The following is a 25,593-nucleotide window of genomic DNA, read 5'->3' as shown; positions in this document are numbered from 1 at the left end:
AAAAATAATAAAAATTCATACTAGATATTTATTTAATTAACATATTAAATTTTTTATTATTATTATTTAATCGTAAAACTTCTATTAATTAAACTTTTATTAATATTCTTCATTATCAACTGTATAATTGTTTGTACTATAATATTAAAATCATATGAGTTACTTCACTACTAATTTGTACGTATTATTTCTTGCTTTATTTATATCAATATGGTTTTAATATACGTTATCTCTTCTATATGATATTTTGCATAGTTTTGTAATAAATATTTTCTTCCTTGACAAATTCAAATTACACATGACTATGACGTATTTCCTTCGTTCATATCAGCGCCATCTAGTAAAAACCTGTGATTAAATGTGCACGAATTACACATACCAAAATTGGAAATTGGAGTAGACTTTGTATTGTGATTTATCGAAAAGTGCTGTGAATTCTTTTGGAATTGTTTTGTTAAAAAGCGGACTTATTTCAAAATGGTAAATAGTTATTATTATTTTTATCCTTACACGAAGAGAACTAAACAAAACTTATTAATGGTATCTTAGATAATTTTTAAATTATATATATATATATATGTATACATATAAATGGTTAAATCTTTTAGATGCAATTTATGTTATTATTCAGTCGTCAAGGAAAATTGCGTTTACAAAAGTGGTATGTGGCCCATCCTGATAAATTGAAGAAAAAGATTACTCGAGAATTAATTACTACAATATTAGCACGAAAACCAAAAATGTCAAGTTTCTTAGAATGGAAGGATGTTAAGGTTGTCTATAAAAGGTATATCACAATTACATTATGTTTTTCAAGAATAACAAGTTTTTGTTGAAGTAAATGAAAATTTTACTCTGTTCATCGATAGCATTTTAACAGCAAATTATTTTCATATTTTATTTGTTTTTCAGATATGCCAGTTTATATTTTTGTTGTGCAATAGAACAAAATGATAATGAATTATTAACATTAGAAATTATACATCGTTATGTCGAACTATTGGATAAATACTTTGGAAGTGTGAGTATGAACTTAATTGTATTTTTTCATAATAAGATATATTTAAATGTAATTTTTGGAATACATATTTACTTAAAATTCATTATTACACTTTTCTGTATATAATATATTTATTAATATTGTCTACAAAAGTATTAATATAAACATTATATTGTATTTTAATACAGAAATTTGTAGTTAAAATGATATCTATTTTTATTTTATTTTATGCAGGTGAGGAGATTAAAACTTTAATATCATTTTAAATATGTTACTAGGTTTGTGAACTAGATATAATTTTCAACTTTGAAAAAGCATATTTCATCTTAGACGAATTATTGGTTGGTGGTGAAATTCAAGAGACTAGCAAAAAAAATGTTTTAAAAGCCATTGCAGCTCAGGATTTACTACAGGAGGTTAGTTATGGGGATGTACCCATTGAGTTGTGACTTGTCCTTTTTAACGATATTATAATTTTCTTCTGTTACTTTCTAGTAATATTACAGAGTCATTTTGACCTATACATATTTTTTATTTTATTAATTTTCTTCTTTAAGAAAATTAATAATATTTTGCAATTTTTGTTATATTCTCATAACTATATATTAGTATTTTAATATTTGAAGATTCGTTAAAACGACTCTTGCAATATATTTAACCATCAATAGTTGGTGTGTAACATTCTTATTAAAATAATCAAATTTCACACTGATTAAGAGGTACATATAAAAAGTATTAAAACCTCTTGGCTGATATATATGTGGAGCATGTTTGTAGCCTGTTTATTCTGGGTAAAATAATGTGATGATATATAAGCTCAACTCGTAATAATACTTTATTATATATATATATGTATACAGTTCCTTTTTTATATGTAAAGATTACATATTAATATTTACATATAAGAAAAAATTTACATTTAACTTTAAATGTACATAGCGTAGTAAACAATTATTATTAATACTTAACAGAATATTCAAAATAAGAACATATAGATGGGAAAAATCTAAATCAATGAAATCTTCTTATGTGAAAGTAATTACTGCATTATTTTACTGTCTGGAGAAACTGGGTTATAATGATATTTTAATGTTTATTAACAGTGTAATATCTAAATTGCATGATGGAATGTAATTTTTTAATTTTAAATATTCATGTGTTGTTTTTTTTTTATTTGATATTTTTTCACATTTCCATATGTTTTATGTGCTACATATATTATATATCTTTGCAATCTGAAAATAGTTCTATTCTTTTATGTAGTCTGTTATGAAATACTTAAAATTTTTATTAATGTTTGAGGTGTGTTGTATGTAATTATTGATATATGTTTAGTTCGAAAAATCCATATTATACATATTTTTAATATGTACATGCAATCATGAAGAATACTCTATACTATTATGAATCATGAATGTGATTCATTTCTTTTCAATATAATGTGTCATAAAATAATCCTAGTTATATATATTGTATAATCAGGAAAGCATAAAAAGTGTCTGCTTATTTTTTTCAATAATATTAAGTAAAATATTATGCATAGATGAATATAGATATATTTTGTATTTAAAAGTATTGTAACTTTATATTTTCTTTGTAGCTAATGCTGTGTGCATAGAATGCTTATACGCTTATTCTCTCTTTAATGTAAGTGGGCTTACACATGTTGTGAATTTTTATTCATAATGTACGCAACAGCATATCTATAGTGATAAAGTTAAACATATAAAGAACCGTTGCCATATTTTAATATCAAATGTTGTCATAGAACATTATGTAATATGACATAATTTACAAAATTAATGATAATATATTGTTTCTGGTTCAAATGTTCCTTTATATAAAATAGTACCTTTTAGACTGAAGCAAATCAGTAGTACTACATTAAAAAAAAAAATAGTTAGCTATTTGTATGAGAATAAATCTGCATTATGCAAGTAAATATTATAAAATTATTAAATATTTTGTAATTATTTCTAATATAATTAACTTATAGTATTTTCTATTAAAATATTAATAAGACATAATATCACTATAACAAAGTTATTTTTCTGCCTTAAAGTTTTAAAAATTTAGTACACATTTAGAAAAAAATATTTTGCTTTTTATTTGGCATGTTGCAAATACAGAAACATAATTGCTGCTTTAAACATGAAAAATGTAGATTGGAAATTTAGTTACATTCGAAATATTTTTAAATAATGTAGTTTAAATGTGCACTTTTAAAATTATTATATTTTATGATTATGGGAATAACAGTATAAAAATAACAGAAAATATATATATACATGTATAAGCACTTTTAGGTGTATTAGTATTTCTATAAAGATCTATTTCGTTACTTTAAATGTATTTCAGAGAATATATTGTTTTATTTATGCTAGAACAAAAAGATAAAAATTATCTTAACCTAGTAATTAAAAATTCATACAATCAATAATATTTTTATATATACAACAGATCTCTAGTTTATGAAGCAAAAATAAATATATATATATATTATGTAACATACTTCCTGAAATGAAATTTATAACACTGTATATAAATTACATAAAAATATTTAAAGTATCATATATAGAAGAATATAACTTCATAATATTTGTACAACAAAGATTAATTAGTATTTAACTAATATATAAAATAAATTAAAGATATTTTTAAATAATATTATTAGAAATAGAAAGGGAATTAAAATTTTTTAAGAAATACGATTTTTAACATTGATAAAGGATGAATTCGTGTATTAAGATAAATTTAATGGGATTGAACTTCCAAGTTCAATTTCAATTTAATTCTTTTCTGTATATCTTACGTTTTGGGATTTCAAAACTATATTCCTAAAGTATTTCTTTAAAATTTGTAAAAATGATGGTATTATAAACATTTATTATTAACTTTACATCGTAATTTTTGCAATAAAGTTTTGGATACTATTTGGTATTTTTCATAAAAAAAATTGTTCTTACAAGGGAAATAATGAAAATTTCCATTTGAATGATTTTAAAAAAGCTTTATCCTCTTTTCATCGAACATCAACGTTTGAACATTTTTGCTATATAATAAATAATACAAATATTGAAATGACCAATGCATTCAATGGTCAGAACATTAATTTTATTGATTTTCACTATTTTACATTTACTTTTTTTTTTTTTTTGTATGATTTCGCAAAAACTGAATAAGTGAATAGATGGTTTGATTTAAAATTTGGTAAATGTGTACAATAAAAGTTTTTATCTTGAACCAGAATAATAGAAAAATATCTTATTATTAAGACATTAAGTGCCAAATCTTTAAAATATCGCAGTAGTAAAACACAAAGCATCAAAGCCGAAATTTTTTACAAAAAATTAACATTTTTAGATCGATAAGTCGAATAGTTTGTATTCCATGAAATTTCGAAGATTTCCTTCGTGTGTATAAAAAGTCCTCTTCTTCCCTTTTTAAAATCATTGTTTCTAGTCTATAGCAGGTTTTGTCTAACGTAATATAAATCATATGACATAACTCGTAATAAAAATGATTATATTACATACCATTATTCTAAAACGTATTTTTATCATAAAAAAAAGCTACAAAAAATAATATGAATTAGTAGAATTCCACTAAATTTTATATTTAAATTGTTTTATTTATATTTGTTTAAGGTAACCTTTCAAATATTAATATTTTCTTGCATAAAAATTTGGTATTTTATTATTTTTATTTTGATACTATGCATGCATTGAGTAATATAATGATAACCAAAATAAATATTGCTAAATAATATTGAGTTTATTCTTTTTATTTTGATAAAAGTGATAGCGTAATTTAATTGTTTATAACTTATAAAAAGAGTTGCTTTACCTTAAAGGGTATGATGCTATGGAAATGCTGTTGTCCATAAGTAGTTATTGAAATGTATGTATATATTTCTAAATTGTAATAAATATCAATCATGGTCAATTATGTTAATGATTTTATGTAATGATATTGATTGTGATACACATATGTCTTAAATGGTATTCATGATAAGTTCCTACATTGCGGAAGTATGCTTGTATGTTCGTTATTTTTTAGATTTCCATCTTATAGATTTATAACATTTGTTTATTTTATTTCAATAAGATACTATACCATAAGAATAATGAAAACATCAATGGATATTATTTATTCGTAGGCACTGGTTCATATAAGGTAATTTTTCTTAATTATGTTTTGTTTAAATGTTAAACAGTTTAGCGTCAGTGATAGATGACATTTTTAACAACATTTTGTATTATGTTATAGTTTTATTTTTACATATGTAAAGGATATGTTAGATTCTAGCATTATTATATGATTTATTTTTAATTTAGAATACAATTTGGAATGTCTGTTACACAAAGTAAATGTTATATTTTGTGATGTATTAACAGAAACTTTTGTGGTAATGTTACCAAATTTTTTACGTAGTAGCTTAATTGTATTATGGAATTTTTAGAATTGGGATATCATATTTAAATCTTTAGTTCAAATTTCTATATTAATAATATCATAAAATATAATAGTGAGTTTATAATTTTATTTATTTTAATTTCGTATTTTAATTATACTAGAAGAGAACAATCCTAACACCATATTGAATCAAAAACAAAAAATAATAAGTACGAAAGTTGCAGTAAATACATAGTATCAAAATGCATGTTTAGTTTATCAACATGCCATTTATTGTTAGTTTTGCTGACTTTATTTCATTTAGGTACTAATTAAAGTGAGATAATAAAGTGTTCTGATTAAGAAATTTCAATTTGTTCTTTGGTTTTCAGAATATTTTATAACATATTTTATTCTTTGTAAAATATCATGTAAGATAAAATTTATTTTTATTTTGATACTATATTACTTTTACTATATATATTTTGTAAGATAAAATTTATTACTAAGATTTAGCTCAAGATTATTGTTCCATTACTAAGGACATATCTAGAAATACACTAAAGATTAGTTAGAATATTTGTTTGTTTGTGGAAGGATGAAGCTGTGGAAGGTGCCCTGCGGGAGATAGGGCTTTTGTAGGTGCTGCGTTCTTGCATGCCCTCCATGGCCAATCTGTCAGCCCACATGAATCAAGATCCGGAGCAGACTCATCCGCTGCATGATGCCATCATACATCTCTACTTTTTCTATAGTTATTGAGCATCAATTTTTTATCATTGACAACCCTTACAAATTTAGTATTTGAACATTAGTATATTTTTTATAGGCGACACAGATAGATTTAATAGTAATATTCATGTAGTTCATGTGTATAATATATATATATACATCATAGAAAACTATATATATATACATTATAGAGATTCATCTTAATTACGAAATTGCTTTTCATTTTATTATTGAGCAGGTAATAAAATTAGCTTCATACTATGGCAATAAAGTAATGCACATTTGAGAAATTATTATTTCTTTATGTGTAAATAGAAAAAAGTGTTTAGATAATGTATACATCATTTTTTAATGCATAAGGATTTTTTCTGTGACATGTTATATAGTATTATATTTGTCTTCATAAAGGTATTTATTTCAGTATCTAATTAGAGGTGAATGTTTGAAGGTATCACTTTTATATGTGTACATGTGTATATACATAAACAGTGTCAATTTTTAATATTATAACTTTAACACAGTATATAATAATACCCATAATAAATGTATACAAAGAAATTTTTACACAATTGTATACAAAATTATATACTACCTTTTCCATGTAATTAACCCATTTATGTATTTATTGCTACTGTATTTACCCTTTCAGATTTTAATAAGATATATCTTGATTTATTTATACATAAAATAAAGATATTAGAATTTTTATTTACTCACTCTTTGTTAGAAAGAATTTTCGTTAAACTTCGTCAAGTTTACAATATCTACACTTAATTATAAATACAGAGACATTCTGTATGCAGCATGCAATACAGATATTTCTTTGATTGATGCTTAAGCATTTTAAACGAAGCAATAAATGAACATGTGCTTTGTGCAGCTTTGTGTATCCATACAAGTATATACTCAGTTATATGAAAAGGGTTCAGTTCACCATTTGAAGCTGCATCAAGGAGATTACTTAATTACAAACTAGGTACGTGTTTGTTTATATATTTTCATTATGTATATTTGCATTATATGATAATATGCAGCATCAAAGAAATTGATCCCTCTTCATATCCGTAGATGTACTTTTTGTATGGATCTTTAATGTAATAATACTATTCATATGTTTCAGGAGGAAACTCCACAAGGTTTCTTCGAGGACCATGGTCTGGGATAATACTTCCTAAACAATATATCCAGCATAACGTAAGTGGTATGTTACAATGCTGCTTCAACATTCCAGAATTCTATTTACGACAAGCTTTCTCAATTAGATTTAAGAGTATGGTACTGCAGAGACATTAACGAATTGAAATTAAGCTTTTCAATTAAAGTCATGTTTCTGTTATAAGTTAAAATGTAATTATATTGAAAAAATTATAATCGCTGTTTGAGTAGTCAATGAAATGTAGTTACTCTATAAAACGTTAAAAACCAGACATATTGTTTCTCTTTGTTAAAATACTAGCAGTACTATACTACTTATATACATATATATCATATACATATATGTATGTATGTCTTTCCAGATTGACATATTATTTAATCCTTTATGTTTCATTTGCTTTCTGAAGTGATACAATGTTTATTCTTATCATAATTTCTTCTTTTATCTTTGATATGTATGCAAAGAAGTTGGTATAATTAAAGCTTTGGAACTAAAATTTATAATTTTGTTGATAGAATTATTATATTGTTGTATAATACTTAAGAAATTAAAATTTTATATGCTTGAAAGAAATCTGTAAAACAGTTTGCTCTTCATATTTTATTTTGCATTTATTACATTGTATTCCTATAAATTGCATTTAGTATATTTGTTTGTATGATTAACATTTTATGATATTTTAGTAAAAATATACTATTTTTTTCATCCAAGATGACTTCATCTATAAGTAACGAAAATAATACAATTTAATTCTCAAACCATATTTGGTATATAAGCAAATCTCATTACATAAACTGCTATATTTCCTTCTTATTAAATCATTTTTATTACATTGTTTATACATAAAGGGTCAAATAATTAAAGAATATTCGATAATATTGTCGCTATACGTGTATTAATGTATCGTTCGTGAGGTGCTTATCGAAATTCTATTTACATTTATTCTTTTTTGGGGGGGATTGAAGTATGTATAAGTATTACGAAAGGTCGTCGTGTTTTATCAATAATTAATCGATGATCATATTGTTATGTTTTACGTATAAATAATAGTCAATAAGTTTGACGACGTTTTCAAGCATACGCTCAAAAGTAGTCCAATCGTTCGAGTAAAATCAAACTGAAATTGAAGGAAAAGTAAACGTGACGTTTTGTTAGAAACAAGGTATATAATTGAAATATGAACAGAACAATTAGAATTTGAAGGACTCATTTTATACGAATATTTCAAATTTATGTTTAGTCAAATACTGAATTACAACAAATATATTGCTCTTGAAGGAGAAAATTTCTTCTTGAAGATTTGCGATTATATATTCGAAATAATTATTTTTCTCTTAAATAAAATATAATATCCTCACGTGAAATTTATAATCCTTCGAAAATATTATTTAAGACATAGCGCAATTAAAAGAAAATCAATAGAAATGTTTTGTTATCGTTGAAATCTGATGAGATAACTACATACGTACGTTATAAATTTTTCAGTAATCGTTATCGCTAAATGAAGAAATTTTCCTTGTTATAATTAATAGTTGAATGTTCAATTGTACTATTTGTATAAGAGTTCTGCAGCATATCCAGCTTGATCGTGTGTCACATAATGCTTTTTACATTCTTACGTGTAAAAATTAGTTATTTTTGTTTTCCTTTCCTATATATATTTTTTATTAAAATTCGATATGCAAAACGTGATTTATATCTAAAATTTTGGTTGTAGAATGAATTTAAAGAAGACTGTTTCTTTATACATTTATTCCTATTACATAGGTAAAAGTTTTGGTAAATTCAAAAGAATACTTATAATAGCTTAGAAATGAAGCTAAAAGAAAAATTAATGAATAATTAATAAATTACAGAAAATATTATATAACGACATTTCGAAATTACTGCGGCTAATTGCAAAGCTTGCAAAGAAAAATTGCATTATTATAAAATCTTTTGTATAATATCATTTTTTTTTTTAAGAATTAGAAAAATACCTCGTTTCGCGAATTTAAACCGGATATGCTGCAAAATTTCTTAAAATTTTGTTGAATTGATTAATTATAAGCGAAAGGATAGAAGAGCACTTAATAATCGTAGCTTTCGCCAAACGATTGCGCAATCTATCATTCGTCTCATACAGGATGATTTATCTTACCATATAAATGAAGTTATTGCGGAAAGTAAGCTGCGTTGAAAAGGATAAAATGGATTTTCAAGGATTTGCAGATTTGTAAAATAGAATTCAACACATCGAGAATACCTGTATTTCACGAAATCAGTCATATATACATACATTACGTATGCGTTATATGAATCTGTTATTTCAGTGAAAAAGATTCTACCTTCGTTCTTTCGAGTAAGGGAAAAACAAAGATAAAGAGTCGTATTCGTCGTCTTAAATATAATATTATTTCAAAATTTACAATTGCTTGCTTACAAATGTTTAAACAAAATTGCATATCTTACCTTCCATAAAATTTATTTATCTATCGACAAGTTAAAAATTCATTTTATTTACAACCTGTCCATTAAGATCGCGCCATGTACTATATGATAAAGTTGCTGAAATTTTCCATTCAACCCAGCGTACTTTCCCAAATAAACTTGTAAATTAAAATCGGCCACCCTGTAGACTAACTGAAAATCACTGACGAGGATATCGATTTCGATATAAACATCATCTTGTAGTATCTTTTCGGCGCTGGCGATGATAAAAGATATTCATGTTCCTGTCGATTATCATTCTCGTCTTACCGAAATAGTTTTGCGCGCGGTTCTATCGCCAATTCTTGTTTTCACGCGTATATGTACGTCCCGAACAAAGGAACGGAAGAAATCGATGTTTAAACGGAAGCATGTAAAAAATTTCCCAGGCATGCAAGTTTGTATCGTTACTAGAACCATAGTTTATCGATTATGGAAACGTTCGCCGATCGACAAATTTTTCATATTAATCTCGGTGAATATTGCGCTCTTAAAGGCTGTCATGGATGAAGGTTTGTCTCAATACGTTTTTCAACATTAAAGATTAATGAAATCGAACAAACGAAATCAAATGTTTTACAGTAATCATTGGGTCGCGGATTTTTATGCGTTTATGGGACATCTAAAAATGCGAAAATCCATATAATGTACCAAAGTATATACGGTGTTTCAGAGACTATGGCGCAGTCTGCTATTGGTTGATTCTACGTGAAACTGCAAGTCGAAAATGCGGAATAAAGATCGTTGACGCGTGTTCAAGAAAATCGAGAAAGAAACTAATTGGTTTGAAAATTTGTCGAGTTAAACTTGGTTAATTACCGACTAAGTATGAGTGGACAATTAGCAGCAGGTTGTTGCACACGCGAAATAAAATTTTCCCTTTCAAGAAGATAAAGTTTGAACATACTTAGCGAACAATTAGCCTGGTACAGGCGCGCGATAAATTTACTAATTTATCGTTCTTGAAAACAAAGCGAAAAAACTTTTATTACGTACCTTCGACCTATTTTATTGAAGTATGTCCGACGAATGTACAAGCTTAATTTTCTCAACAAACGAAGCGACGTATGAAAGCATCTTATTCTATATTTTCGCTAGGTTTCTTCGCGTAGCATCACCTTATCGCCGATTGTACCGTCGTTGTTGGTGGTTGATAACACCGTACAATGTGTCTAAGATATCCAAGATAATGGTCGTAATGATAGTAGGCGAAACAAATTTCCGTTTCGGTTCTATGTTTTTAGCGATACTTGCAGAAATAAACATTTCCATAAATATACGCAGCCTAGTGATTACAAATAGTATTACAATGGCATTATTGCACGATAAAAGTAAAATAAAGCCTGACGATATAAGAATAAAAATTCACGCACGGTGAAATTTCTCTTCATAATAGCTTTTAAGAGTTACAACGTCGCGAACACAATTTACAAAGGGACAATAAGTTTAAACACTGTTCGTTGAATCGTTTGTTCATGGTATTGATACAAACTGTTGATACAAGAGAAAGAGAGAGAGAGAAAGAGAAAAGAGAGTGAGAGAGAGAGTATGCGTTATACATATCTGAAAACTATATACTCGCAAACAACATGTTTTTTATAGTTTATCTTAGACGTAGGTAGCTCGAAACACATTGCGGCGTACGTATTCATGTGTCACATTTAAACCAGCTTGTTGAGATTTTTTCTTTCTATACGTCACAAGATTGTTTTTTGAGTTTCTAGCATTTTTAACGAAAGACCGATGATATTTTTTTCTTTTCTACATATACGAAGGTTATTTGCCTGGATATTAAATATCAGACTTGAAAAGTGACGATCGAAAGATTCATGAAAACGTTCGGTTTCGTTTAATCGTACTGGGCAATATGGATATTTTTATTCTTATTTTTATTTGTTAATATTGATTTTTAATGACATCGGCTTAGAAATTATAAGGTTAACCTTCTAGATAAGAATTTTTTTCTAGACATCCTCTTTTTATGTTTTTTTTTTTTTTTTAAATTCATAACGATAAACGATTTCATCGAGTAGAATAATAGAATAATTTTTAATAATACGACGGAAATGACAGAATTATAAAATAAATTAAATATCGATTCTTTTAACTTGAAAAAACGATAATATTAATTTTATTGGAAAATGCATATTGCCTAGAAATTCTATTTCTATGTTTACTATATTTTATATTACGTATATAATTTCACCAAACAGAATGTAGAATAGTTTTAAGCAATACGAAGAAAATGGCTATGTTTAGTTAAAGTACTTCGACTATTTTGCGTTTAAGTATTTAATAAACGATGGTGCACGTAAATCGATATGATTTGCATTATCTTCTGTCTCGTTAGGTACTTTTTATTATGTACGTATATTTCAAATACTTATGACGTTCGCCAGATTCTTTGTTAGTTTAATATGGCTACACGTACGCAACGCAATAGTAAAGAAACTTTCCTTCGGTAGTATACAGGTGTTTTATGTTAACGAGAAATCAAAATTAGGGATTAAGCGCTGAGAATTATTAGAATTCGTGGTACACAGAATTAAGGTATTAAAGAAAATTCTCAGAACAATACTACGAACCAATGTTAAACATATGAACGTGTATTTACGATAAGTCTATGAATATTGTATTTGAAAAGACGATGCTTTATGCTCCGTCCATAATAAAATATGTGATGTAAAAATATCCATTTTTCTCCAGTATGTTTTGCGCTCCTAGCCAATGGCCCAAGCCAATTGTAAGTACAAGTCCTCGGGATGTTCGTAAGTATAACTTGAAATTGTTAATATCATTCTTAATATAGAAAATTGAAATTGTTGATGCTGCTTTGTGTAAAATTGTTTTAATAATTCTTCGATTAATTGTTTAAATTGCAGTAATAGATTGAGACATTTTGAGTAATCCGAAAGAATACGTCTTCCGTATTCAAGTGTAAGAAATATGAAATGTTGAGTAAACTTCACGCAAGAAAATAATTGGCCATCTACGTGGCATGAATGGTCATTCAAGATAATCTAATTCTTCGTATCTTCAAAATATCGTATTAGAGAAAAATCAAGAAATTTAGACGGTACTTTTACATATTACTACCATTATAAACTCGAAAATCGCTCCTTTTACCGTTTTACTTTCCTTGTACTCGACTGCACATAAGAAAAAATATTGCATTTTGCTTTACAGTTTCTTACCTAATTAATTTATGATAACTTTTGAAAATAATGTATCGAGTTGTAATGGTATATCATACGATTGAAAATCATTTTTTTCTTACATTTTCTTCTGTATTTTGCATAAAAAAAAGAATTAAAAAATACATCTTTTCAGTTTTAGGGAGAATAAATTGAACGAGCTCGAGTCTTTATCATTTGAAAGAAAATCGTATTCCTACGAAACAGAGAGCAAGAGTATCTTCTTTATTAAGAAAATGTCTTTCATCTCGTAACAGAATTTTTCAAACTTTCTACTTGATGACATAATGTGTGTATGGATGATTAATCTCTGGATGCGACTGTCCCGTGTATCTAATTTTCTAAACTAAGTTGACGTATATGAACGCGTGTAAACTATTGTATGAAGGGAACGAACACGCGAATGCGTTTCCTCGTTCAGTTCCGGCATTGAAAAATCCTATACACGCTGCTGCTGTCGAGATTTTCCATCATCGACGTTTGCAGCGTGCATTGTCAACCACGTATTTCAAGGATTCACGCAACAGCGAGTCGATGATGGGTGACAATAATGTCGCAAATAACAATGTTGCATTATTCAGAGGACGTAGGATAGAAAACGTTAATTTTAATCGTAACGAGTTGACAAGATCGAAGAATACGTCGCGTGTATGTTCTTTCCTTATTTAGGAATTATTTCTAGTAAGTAATAAATATAAAAACTTGGTATTCGCTATCAAATATCGCAAGTACAATAATCGATAATTTGCTATTTAAAGGACAAAGTTTAAGATATACTATTAAAATATCTACTCGTTATATTTATTATTATTTGGAAATAATTTGAAACATTTATAAGTGAAGAGATACCAATGAAAGATTTATAACAAATAGATTGAATGAATTTTTATGCATTTATGATTGTGACTGAACATAAGTATCTTTCTTATACTACGTTTAAAATGATTTCTGGATCTTTAACGTTACTGGTTTAAATTGTCTACTATATTGTAAAAATATTCATTTACTCAACGTAGACTAAAATTCTGAGTCCAAGAGCGAAAAATATTCTACGTCTTGAAATGAATGGAAATGATAGGATAAAATTCAGTTGAATGAAGCTCCGTTTCTGAGAAGAGGGATTTTGAAGGTTACTTGAGAACACGTGTTTCCTTCATACTTATCGCAGCAGATTTCACTACAGATGTTCTGTGTGAGTAAGGCTTTCATACCGTGTATCAGAATTTATCAATTTTTTTTTTTTTTCTGTATCAACTATATACAAGTTTCTATTGAATAAACGATACGATAGTACTGGATGTTGTTTGAATAACGAATAAAATATTATTCATTATTCCAATAGTGATGTCAATTTTTATTTGTTCGTTATTTGCTTATTAGTCTGTTATCGTTTATTAAAATTCAAACCCTTTATTCGTTAGTAGAAGAAAAAGTAATTTTTTTCGTTTATATTATCGTTCGATTATTTATATTTTATATCAATATTTAAAATATTTATTATTTTCATTTTGAAACTTCATATTCGTTCTTTCGCCTTCGCGATTTCTCACGAACCAATTTTGTACTTTCGCTTTATTGGTAAAAGAACCATTTTTATTTTTTCTTTCTTTTCATGAAAAATTTCAGATAACGAATATACATGATTCGCGATCTTAAAAACAAGTTATTCTACCATTTGAACTTATTTTGCCTTTTCGGACTGTACGAATTTCAACTATACATATGCGTATCTACGTCCTATTAAATCAATATGGGGACAAAATCAGTGAAACATGGAAGGAGGTATATACATTTACTTTTACCAATCATATTGATTTCTTGTATTTTACTAATTTTCCCAACAGACTTTTACACGAATCGATAATACTTAATCATAAAATCTCTGTTACTAGCAAACACAAGGTTAAAAAACAAATGATTATTTTATAAAAACAAGTTATAATTTCTCAGCCAGAGTAATTTTAGTAGCATTATTCTTCTTTTCAAACAAAATCATATTATCATTCTCCATGTTGGAGAATTAAATACTATAACAAAATGAATTCAACATCTTGTTCATGATCGAGAACGAACGTGTAACTTGAAAGTTACACATCCTCTATTTATACTTCAAAAATTATCTTATACCCTAGTTATTTGTCCTTCCATCGTAATTCTGTTATCTACCTTGTCACCAAATAATTTGCTTACGACTCGCATCGATCATTAATTCGTATTTCTTCCATCAGGATGGAAAAATCTAATTCGATACCGATTGCTCCGTTCACGCGCAAAGAAAATTCCTGTTAGTGTTGAAAAATAGCCAAACACTCTAATTAAAAGACAATATCAATGGAAAGAGTAAACGAACGAAATCCCTAAAAGAATTATCATCCATCATTGCAGAGTCTCAGTCCTCCCAGCCATCCCCCTAAGGTTTCTTGCGAACATTTCCAGAAACGCCGAGGGACGCGTTCGACGAAGCAGCAACGAAAACGGAGCAACAAAACGGAAGAAGAGGAGTTTCGTCCCTCGAGCGATTCGTACGATGGAATGGCCGGTGTACGCATGAAACGTAAACGCGTTGCGCGAAAGGAACGCTGCGGAGCCGCGTCGGCGCGCGAGCAGAGCAGCGTCGACGGCTGGTCGTCGCTTTGACGTCGTCGAGGCAAGTCGAGGCGGCCTGGAAAAGCCGTGTGCTGCTGCCCGCGTATAAACGACGTCGTTTCACTGCACCGGCCCGATCGAAGCGTTCCTCGGTTCTCGGCTTTTGTTCGCGTGCACCGTGAGTCGATATCTCGGCCAGTGGCGTGTACGAAAACGGAAACTGAGGAAGCGTAAGCTGCTCCTCCGGGCTCCGTGTGTCGGGAAGGTACAGTGGGGTGGAGCGGCGCCATCCCGACGTCGCTCACGAATCCGATAACGCCGGACCACGGTTACCTAGTGCCCTAGTCTTCTCGATAGATCGCGCGGATATCATTGAAAATCCCTCAAAATGTGACTTGAACTTTCGAGTGAACGTTCGATGCTCGTAAGACTATTATGAAACCGGTTAGGACGTTAAGGATTGTATCGTCGTTTGTTAGAAAAGATCGTGTTACTTGACCGAATAATTCGTATTCAGTGTGGCGAGGTACATATACGTTATAATATAAGAAACCTGAAAAGAGGACGGTGTTGTTATTGGGAAGAGGATCGTTGGTAAGAAGAAGAGTATAAAAAGAAAAAAAGAAAGTGAATTAGGTGAAACGACTCGAGGGGTACCCCGATAAAACGGGGCTCCCTTACGGAGAGCCCCAGCTGGCCTGTGCATGATTCCGTCACTGGACGGCGGTGGTGACGGGTCCGTGGCTTGGATGCGCGAGCGCGACACCCGCATCGTCGTCGTACCGCAAGTGAAGCTCCCGGCGGAGGCGGAGGCGGCAGTAGCAGCGGCCGATGACGGTGATGGTCAGCCGCGAAACAGTGACTGCTGACTTGTGCACGATTAAACGCAATCTCGGTGTCGCGTACGGTGCCGTGCCGGTCGGTCGGTCGGTCTTGGGGGCGCAGCTTCGAGAATAATGCGTGTTAGGCACGTTACGCGACGACGAGGACGAAGGTACGACGCGAGGGACCCGAGCAGCCAGCCGCGGGTGCAGCTGCAGCAACGCAATTATGTACGCGTACGGTTTCGAGATCACGTAGTGGCTGCCGTGTAATTATGTTGTCATCGACGCGCGGCGCACCCTGTGTAGCTTCACGGTGAAAATCTGGCGTGAGCGGTGCCGCGGTGGAACGGGGAACATGGCGTCGGTCTCGGCTGAGACTCCAGCCAGCCATGGGCACAGCTTTAGCAAGAAAACGTTTCACAAGCCGACGTACTGCCATAGCTGCACCGACATGCTGTGGGGCCTCATACAGCAGGGGTACATCTGCGAAGGTAAGGTAACACCCATCCTATTCGTTACCCTCGTCCTTGTTTATCGCTCCTTTGTCCTCAAAGTCTCATATATACAATAATTCGTAGGCGAATCATGTATTCATATAACGATTAGACAGGAAACAGTGGATATCATCTTGGTCGATTTCGAACGGCAGACGAAGTACAAGTTACCGAGTGGCAACGTTTGAGTGGGCTCTTCGTGTCAATCCGAACTGGTTGACTTTGGTTTCAATTCGTACATCGATCTTCGATTTTTCAAAATCGAGTATCTTACGAGTATCTTATATTTATGGGTCGAGTTTTCTGGTGTAGCTTCTAGGGTAGAGGTCAAACGGAAAGTAGCGATTCGCGGAGAAGTTCGAAGAGGAAATGGCTCGGTGCGGAAATACATTTGAAAACGAAGAGCTCTCGATTAAGTTGATTGGAGTTTCCGAACAGTGTCAGAACCGCGGGGCAAATTTTTCACGGAGAAACCGCAAGACAGAGAACCGATCGATATGAGCACGTTCGGTAACGAAATCGAATACGCGACGCGTTGCCGCCGGAATACTCTCGTCCCGCCTTTTCACGGGCTCCGAAACCTTGGTCGGCGTGCGAAGTTGAAGCTGGCTGACCTCCAAGAATGATGAATGGCAAGTGCCCATTCACCGTGTGTACAAAGAGTGGCACGTTTATACAGAGAACTGTGTTCTCTGCTAATTCTTTTCATCTTTCGATCGAATTTCCAATCGAACTTTCCACTCGAACGTTCCGTTGCTTGGTTCAAGCAGCGTTGGGATGTCAATCTTCCAACTTTCCATCTGAGTCTAACCAAACCCCAAAGAATTTTATAGATTAATTCACAGTTAAAGAAAGGAAATCTTTACTTTAGTTAATTCTGACGATATAGGTCACGTCTTTCAACGCAACGTTGTTTCCACGTTATAAATTTTCAAAATTTCGCTATACAACGCTTCTCATTGCGTGTATTCTACTTCGTCTAAAGATAACGTTCAGTAACTCTAGTTCCATCGAAATTTAATCGGAACATCGAATTTCGAAAGAATCGTCAACTCCGAAACGGTCTCGGAAAATGTTCAACCCGTGGCCTAGTTTCCGCCTGACATTCAGCTCGGCTGTTCGATACTATCGAGCATCTAGATCCAAAGGAATCACGCAACGGATCCCAGCCAACCCCTACGAATTGTCCCAAATTCTCCATGGTCCTTCCGCCCCCACCCCTCTCTGGGCATCCACCTCTGCAAGAATTCTCCATAAGAATCCATAATTGCTTCCTCGTGTACGGGGATTCTCGCTGGCGCAACCCACCATCTTTGGAGCCCGATAACGAGGCGCCACATTTCCCACCCCGTCGCGATTTGCGCACACTCCCGTTCGAGTGTTTACCCCTTGCAGCACGGAGTCGCGACAAGCGAACAGGAAGACGCGTAGAATCTCCAGAACCTAGATCTGCCGTTCTTCGATCCTTCGTTGCCATTGTCAACCCGATTTCACATATTTTCCTTCTTCATTTTTTCTCTTTTTTTCTCTCTCGCTTTCAAATGTCGTCAAAAGGGTGGTGCGTTTGGGGCGGTTGGTGAGAATTGCAATGGTTTCGAGTTGGTCGAGGGAAATCGAGCTGAAACGGAGGCGAGGGCGCGCGCATCGAGCCTTTTCATAAGCATTGATCGTGGGGGGTGGTGTGGGATAGCTGATAGACTCTGGAGAGAGAAGGAGATAGACGAGAGGGTTAGCTGAGGGGTGTGGGGGCGTGCACGAGAGAAAGAGCTCGTTCAGGCCCGTGAAGGGTAAGCATCCGCGGACACTTTGCAATTTCGCGTCGTTTAACCGTCGAACGATCGGCTCGATTCCTGCCTGCGAATCCTGCGACCAGGATTAACCATGCAATCTCCAGCGTTTTTAGCTTTTCGCGAACTGCAGGTACAGCTTGGTTAATTCGCTTGGAATCGGCTTGAATTTTACGATTCACGGCGTACGATGAGAAATGCATAGGTATAGTTTTTAGAGTGTTTGATCAAACACGAGGATCAGACTAATCGAGATTGAGTGTACTTGTAGCCATTGTGAATTACGAGGGCAATATTTTACTTTCTGTCTCTTTTTTTTGGCTGTTGAAAGCATAGGTTGGTTAATTATGCTGTAAGCACTGCGAATTATGTTTGTAGAATTTTCTTGCAGTTTCGAGATTGTACGTAATTATTTCTTATATTTGTTGTTAAAAATTGAATGGAATAACGTTGGGAAATGTGAAACAGAGGTCTGTAAACCTTTAAACTTTACGGTTACATTGTGTTATTCTGCGATATTATTAGAGAATGTCGTATGGCGAACAATCTTCAAATTGCAATTTTATTCATTTATTTTGGCAAGAATAAGACGAACTGATATAGATTATAAGAATCTATTGTGTATAATAAAACCTATAGCTCTGTGGTACATAGGTCAATATGTACGGTATTTCTTTAGAACAATTTATCAAATATGTCAGAAGTAGATATATCAACAATTTATATCTTGTATTGACATCTAACGTTATCTTTATTAAACATCGTTAAATGTTTCCCACTGGATGCTTCTTGGGCATTCTCTTGAACTTTAATCGCTATGAGATTCATACGATATTACGCGAAATCCACAAAATATATTCGCAACATTTTGAAAAAAGCTTTCACGGTAATTTATGTAAAATTGTAATCTGAACAATTGAAATCTCAAACATAAGTTATGAACCAAATGTTTTAGAAAGATACTCCCACGATGATTTACATAAGATATACACAGTATAATTTTATATTATGAAAATAAATTTTGTGCGAAATTAGTATACACGCATATAGGTGTCATACACATATAACAAAACATTGATCAGCAATAAGCGTATTGGGTGCAAGTATCCTCGACTCTCCTAAACACTCACGCTCCACGGTTATCATTTATCTCAAGGAACTTGCTCAACTCGAGGTGTTTTATCATATCAACAAGCATCGAACAACATTAAGCAAATCGTGGCACAGAGTACAGCAACGTGGTGGTCGATTTTACCGCGGCAATTACAGGCGGCCAGAGACGGAATTCAAGATGGGATCGAGATCAATCAGAAATGTCGCTTTTAAAGCGGACACAGCGTTCTGCTGTGCGTTTAGGGAATCGTCGATCCAGAATATATATACATATATATATGTATCTAGAACACGCAAGAATATCGACACGTTTCTGTTCGATACGTTGCACACCAACGCCATCGAGCTTTCTGATTCCTAGAATACACATGTACATCAAACGTAGCTGTTCCACGATAAATCCAGCCGTTCACCGCGTTCATCAGCATTACGAATTCGTTATTTTCTCGAATTCGAGCACTTTTCATCGTCATAGTAAGATCATCGACGAAAGACTCGGAGATCGCGGCGAATCGCATTTGTATTAACGCATTAACGATCGGTGACGTGTTACTAGTTATTTCCAGAAATATACAGGCGGTAACAAAGTTCGATTGTATAGTGGCGTATCTCTGGGTCAATTAGAAAAGAATTGGATTGATCCATTCTTTTTTTTTTTTTTTTTCTGAAACGTCGTTCATCGTAGGTATTTAAAAATTACATCGAATTGGAACAAAAGTTTGTAAGGTTTTTTAAATGAAATTCAAAGACAACGTTTGGATGCATAGATCTTTTTGTAGATAAATTTATTCGATTGCGCGCGTGTCACGTGTGGCGTCTGACGTAGTAGATTATTTTCAATTAGCGTTACGATTTGGCCATCGACTGTAAGCTCGATCGAACGTTGATCAAAATTTCTACCTCTCAATCGAGCTAACCATTTCAGGCCGATAATTTCACCTACAGCACCATATTTGTAAATGTTACAAAAAATCTTTCTTACTCTTTGTATGACGTTTTTCTTCTTTGTGTTAAACAAAGTAGCAAATAACGAAGATGCCTGTCTTTGTCCATCTTTACTTTTAAAGTAAATACACTTAAATTTCAGTAATCCGTACAGAGACTGCAGAAAGAGACGCGTTGAAATATCAGTTTTCTCGTAATGTCATATTAAAGGCGAAGAAACGTTCTTCAACCGTAACTCTGAAAATATAAGAAAGATATCAACCTCTTGATCGTCATCAGGTGTCTAATACTTATGGTGGATAGCGTATGTCCATGCAGAACAAGTATATGTCGATTCTAAAGGAAGGAAAATTTCTTGTATTTATTTCAGTGCTGCAACGTTTAATATTCGAAATTAGAATTTTAGAATTCTTGTCGTTGCGTACTATAAGAGTCGAGTAAAATTATCGGTCACGAATGCGCTATGAGGATGATCAAAGGTTGCACGAATATTCGGAATACTTTGGACCCGATATCTTAATTTTAGCTTTCGTGGGATTTTCAGACGCGATCGATCGACGATTCCACGGATCCCGATAGATCTCGAGGTCGTTGTTTAGAAACGTACTGCGATCTGGCTTTCTTCGTCTGAGTAAAAAAACATCGAAGATTAATCGATCATACAGAATTTAGTATTAATTGCGTGTGATTTAGTGCTAATCGAATCAGGAGTTATATCGAGCAATTTTGCGAATTGGAAGGTAGATGAAAGTACATAATAACGTTGCGAACCGAATTTTTCGGAATTTACATTCGAATTTATCATTATTTATGATATATTTTTGCGACTCTATCGAGTCTTCCTGTAGGATATTTTATTAACTGATGATATCAGTGAATCGACAAGTAACTTCATATTTCATACGTTTAACAGGATGATCAAGTGGCGTGTAATTTGAAAAAGTTAGTCGTAGAATTTTAGTTCTTTTATTATAATTATATATTATATTATTATTTTATTTTATTATATTAGAAACGTTTTACTAAATTAGTTTTTAATATCATAGCGGTTGCCTTTGTGCAGGAGCATTTATTAGCACTGGTAACCCGTAACTTACACCTTGTAAATTGTTTAAAATAATTTCAAATAGATAGCTGAATTGTGCAAGAAAATTTTGGAAATAAACAATCTTATGGAAATCAATTGTTTACTATTGACAATATTTGGCACTAGTCGAATGCTGATAAATACGATTTCCATTAGTGTTAATAAATTAATTGAATACAATATGCAACATTAATGGAGTACCAATTACGTATTCGATTAAATAAATAATTTAGAAAAAGTAGAGCCGATCAGTTTGCCTTCTGACAGGCTCAGTTCGGTATATTCTCTACTGTAGCATTAAGTATATTCTGACACCAAGAATTATGTACATATTTCAATTTGTAAACAAACAAAAGAGAATATTTTCATATCGTAAATATAAATTAATATTTTAATGGAATGAAGCTTAAAACTAAATATTATTCTTCGTTGGACTACTGATTTTTATGCGTTTGTAGGAAATTTAAAGTTGCAAAAATGCACAACAACACGCAAAAATATTGGAAGCTAAGTACTTTGAATATTCAATGGATGATTTAGTAAGTAAACTGAATCTTTATACAAATTTCATTCCTTCGGTAAAGTTAATAAAAATATGAAATTCCGTGAAAATTAAAAAATCTAATTATAACGAGTATTTTAGATGCACATTTTGCAGCTTTGAGTTTCCCATAAATGCACAAACGTCCGCAGTCTAATAATTAGATGGCGTAGAGTTTAACTTATAGATTTTTCTTTAAATAGACAGAATTAAAATGGCGCTGAACACAGGCAGGCGTGCCGATATGAATTTCGTTATTTTGAACGCAGCATTTCGAGAAAATCTATTTTTCATCCGTTTGATTCAGAAACAGTTTATAAGACGAAATATCGTGGGTTTCGAGAATTTCGAGCAATGTCGTTCAACTTATTAATAGTCGTTCACCTCGCGGCGGTAAAAGAGAAATTTATGAAGAAAACTCATGAAGAAAAACGGTAGAATAACAGAGAACGTGTCTTCAAGGCTGGCTTTATTTTTAGCAAACCGGAAATATAGCGTACGCCACCGAGTCTTGTATACGTTACACCTCGTTATGTCGCTCTACCTGTTCCCTACGATTGCTAGCAAATGAAGTTACACCGTGTTCCAACGTCTGCTTAAAATGCCGATGAGATTTAATAATATTCAACGAGCTTTTGTGCTTTTGAGCTTTTGGAGCAAAGTTGATGCGATAATGTTCTTTACATTAAGATGGTCACTTAAAAATAACTCGAATTCACGTCACGGTTAAGCTTCGCAATTTTCCAGGAAAAGGTGGTTTTTTCATAAAACGCGTATATCGATAGGACGTGTGTAATAAATTTAACGATTATGCGAAATTGAACGATGCACGAACTTGCTGTGCCTGATAATTACGTGGGATTTTACGCTGATGAAGGTACGCTAACCCCTTTACAGAAGACTTTAGAAAAATCAGGTTTATATTATGTTATAACGTAGCTTCTTGTCACAATAAATATCATACGAAGATCACACAGAAGGGACATGATAAGCACGTTTTCCTCGACTTTTTCATCTTAATGTCGTTTTATAACTAAAAACGAACGATTTAATACAACATAGATGAAAATTGAAAGACGTCCTGGAATTAATTAAAGCGATAAGAAAAACAATATTTCAATATTTTTGATATTCTAATATTACAGCAAGTAGCGTCTTTGAGATTATAAAGATGTATGGAACAACATGTACTTGGTCTCGAGATCAAATTGAAAAGACAATTTTAGTAACGCGAGATTAGTTGAAAACGTACGTACCGAGTTTTAAAACCACAGTTCTAAAAACCGATAGAAAATTAACTCAATACGTTGCTCATCCACGATCTTCACGTAGAAGCACGACTTTGGTCTAATAATTCTCAGAACGGTTTAATTATTATTCGACAATAAATATCGAATACTTCAACACTATCAAGTTTTTCGGCCTTTCATGTCTCGAATCATCTTGTTCAAGTTTTAAACGAAAAAAAACCTGTACCTAATATTTTAGGAAATATTTTAACATACAATTGAAAAACACATCTATGTCGAAAATGATCGAAAGAACGTACGCAGGTATAAAAGATTATTTATATAAAAATTGATTATCGTATATTGTATTGCATCACAATGTGTAATAACATTAATAGACAGGACATATTTATTTCCGAGTGATTATTTTACAATAGGTGGAACAAGAAGCGAGAAAAAGTGTCTAATCTTGTCTATCATCCTGTGCGTATTTTCGCTTTCTGTATTTTGACCAAGCGTTGGATTATGAAAAATGAAACGCGTTTGGACACACTTGGTGAATGCATTCGAGGGCTCGTTATTGTCGGCAGAAGGCAACAAACAGATCGTAAACCTCACAATTGAATGAGAACGTTACGAAACTCGATGCAGAAAATTGCAATACGAATTGATATTAGACACGTTGCAGCTGAACAGTGTTTGTCTGTTGGGATTCCAATAGGTCATCAATTGGACATTAAAAACTTGAGGAATGAGTAAAAAAATTAATTTTAGCATTTGGAAGCAATGTCTAGTTAATATTATAGAATTTGGAATTTTTCCAGTAGTATGATTAATGTCAAGACATTTTTTAATTCAATCGATTATCTTCTATTATCTCGTACAATTTGGAGTAAGAGATAAAATGAAATTTTTTAGTAATCAATATCAACCTTGTCGACAAATAAGAGTCTTGATCGGTGTTATTAACAAAATATTAATATCAATTGCTGCTGTTAAATGTTGTTTTGTGTTCGAGGGGTACTCCAAAAATGTGAAATAAATTAAGAAAGAATTAAATTGTTTTCATAATCGGGACATTGTTAAGTGCTTCGATATTATTTATAATGAAATCGGTAAACGTTTTCACAGCAATAATACAGACAACTAACGTTTCCAAAATTCGAAACAGTATCTTATTGCCCTAAATTTTATTTTCGTCAATACCAAATCATCATGTTCCAGTGATGTTCTTAAAAAATATTTATAAGAAAGGACTCGAGTTGTTGGATAAACTTACGTTTTCTTCGTTTCTTTCGATTATTCTGTTTCTTATTTTCTAGAATAATTGTATCGTTATAGAACAATGTCTTCCACTTTATCAAATTTAAATTCACTAAGTTAATAAAATAAAAACATCATATGGATGTTTATAAATCCATCCAATTAATAAATATATCTATATGTAATTATTAATCAGGTCCTTTTATCTACGTAAATCTTTCTAATCTTTTTTGTAATGCATACGTTCTTACACGTCAAGTTTAGCTACTCTTAGCGTATAACACTAAACATTCTCCAACGTTCTACGCGATTCTTCGGCAATTTACAAATTTCAACGATAATGGAATTATACTATTCCGCCAAAGCAACGTGTCCTTATTATAAAATTACATTTCCCGATCAGCTTCATATAATACTACGTTTAATGGAATATCGATGCGGTTCGATACATGTTGTAAAAGGTTTTGCAACTCGTATCTGCTATTAATATTAGTGGAAACCAAAGGGTTCGTAAATAACATGTTAAGAGTCAATAAATCGATATTCATGTCAGAAATAACAGTAAAGTAAAAGCAACGGTAAATTTAATAATGTCACGGTTCTTACTGATGAAATTTTGAATTATGAAGTATCTGTTGACGTAAGTTCGATACAAATCACTGAATAAATGTATTTCTGTATCGCAAAAATAATAGAAGAAACAAAAAAGAGAAAAAATAAGAAAAATAAAAGGACGGAAAGAGAGGGAATTAAATTATCATTACCGTTATGTTAATTG

General features: G+C 31.7%; 2 protein-coding genes across 13 annotated transcripts in view; both read left to right on the top strand.

Moving 5' to 3' along the window:
* Positions 1–307: 307 nt before the first annotated feature.
* On the top strand, positions 308–12,443 carry LOC126867743 (AP-1 complex subunit sigma-2). 4 transcript variants are annotated; one of them, XM_050622597.1, is made up of 6 exons: positions 308–480; positions 609–787; positions 913–1,021; positions 1,279–1,416; positions 7,008–7,103; positions 7,248–12,443. In XM_050622597.1, the coding sequence occupies exons 1-5, from the start codon at positions 478–480 to the stop codon at positions 7,101–7,103; spliced, it is 525 nt and encodes a 174-aa protein (XP_050478554.1). In that variant the 5' UTR covers positions 308–477; the 3' UTR covers positions 7,248–12,443. The 4 variants fall into 4 exon arrangements, with proteins under 4 accessions (XP_050478554.1, XP_050478557.1, XP_050478555.1 ...); XM_050622600.1 differs by lacking the exons at positions 7,008–7,103; positions 7,248–12,443 and adding exons at positions 2,601–2,647; positions 5,993–6,843 and having other exon boundaries at positions 316–480; XM_050622598.1 differs by lacking the exon at positions 7,008–7,103 and having other exon boundaries at positions 316–480.
* Positions 12,444–15,556: 3,113 nt separating this feature from the next.
* The window catches only part of LOC126867740 (diacylglycerol kinase theta), a 40,751-nt gene continuing 30,714 nt past the window's right edge, over positions 15,557–25,593 (top strand). For 5 of the 9 annotated variants that reach the window (XM_050622593.1, XM_050622588.1, XM_050622590.1 and 2 more), the window contains exon 1: positions 15,559–16,847. In XM_050622593.1, the coding sequence (XP_050478550.1) occupies positions 16,712–16,847 (136 nt within the window). In that variant the 5' untranslated portion in view covers positions 15,559–16,711. Of the gene's footprint in view, positions 16,848–25,593 lie in introns of all 9 variants that reach the window. The other 4 variants (XM_050622586.1, XM_050622587.1, XM_050622589.1 and 1 more) reach the window with 4 other exon arrangements.

This window comes from Bombus huntii, chromosome 7 (genome assembly GCF_024542735.1).
Source record: "Bombus huntii isolate Logan2020A chromosome 7, iyBomHunt1.1, whole genome shotgun sequence".
Lineage (NCBI taxonomy): Eukaryota > Metazoa > Arthropoda > Insecta > Hymenoptera > Apidae > Bombus > Bombus huntii.
The sequence above is the reverse complement of the archived record's forward strand: the minus strand, read 5'-3'. Positions and strand labels throughout refer to the sequence as shown.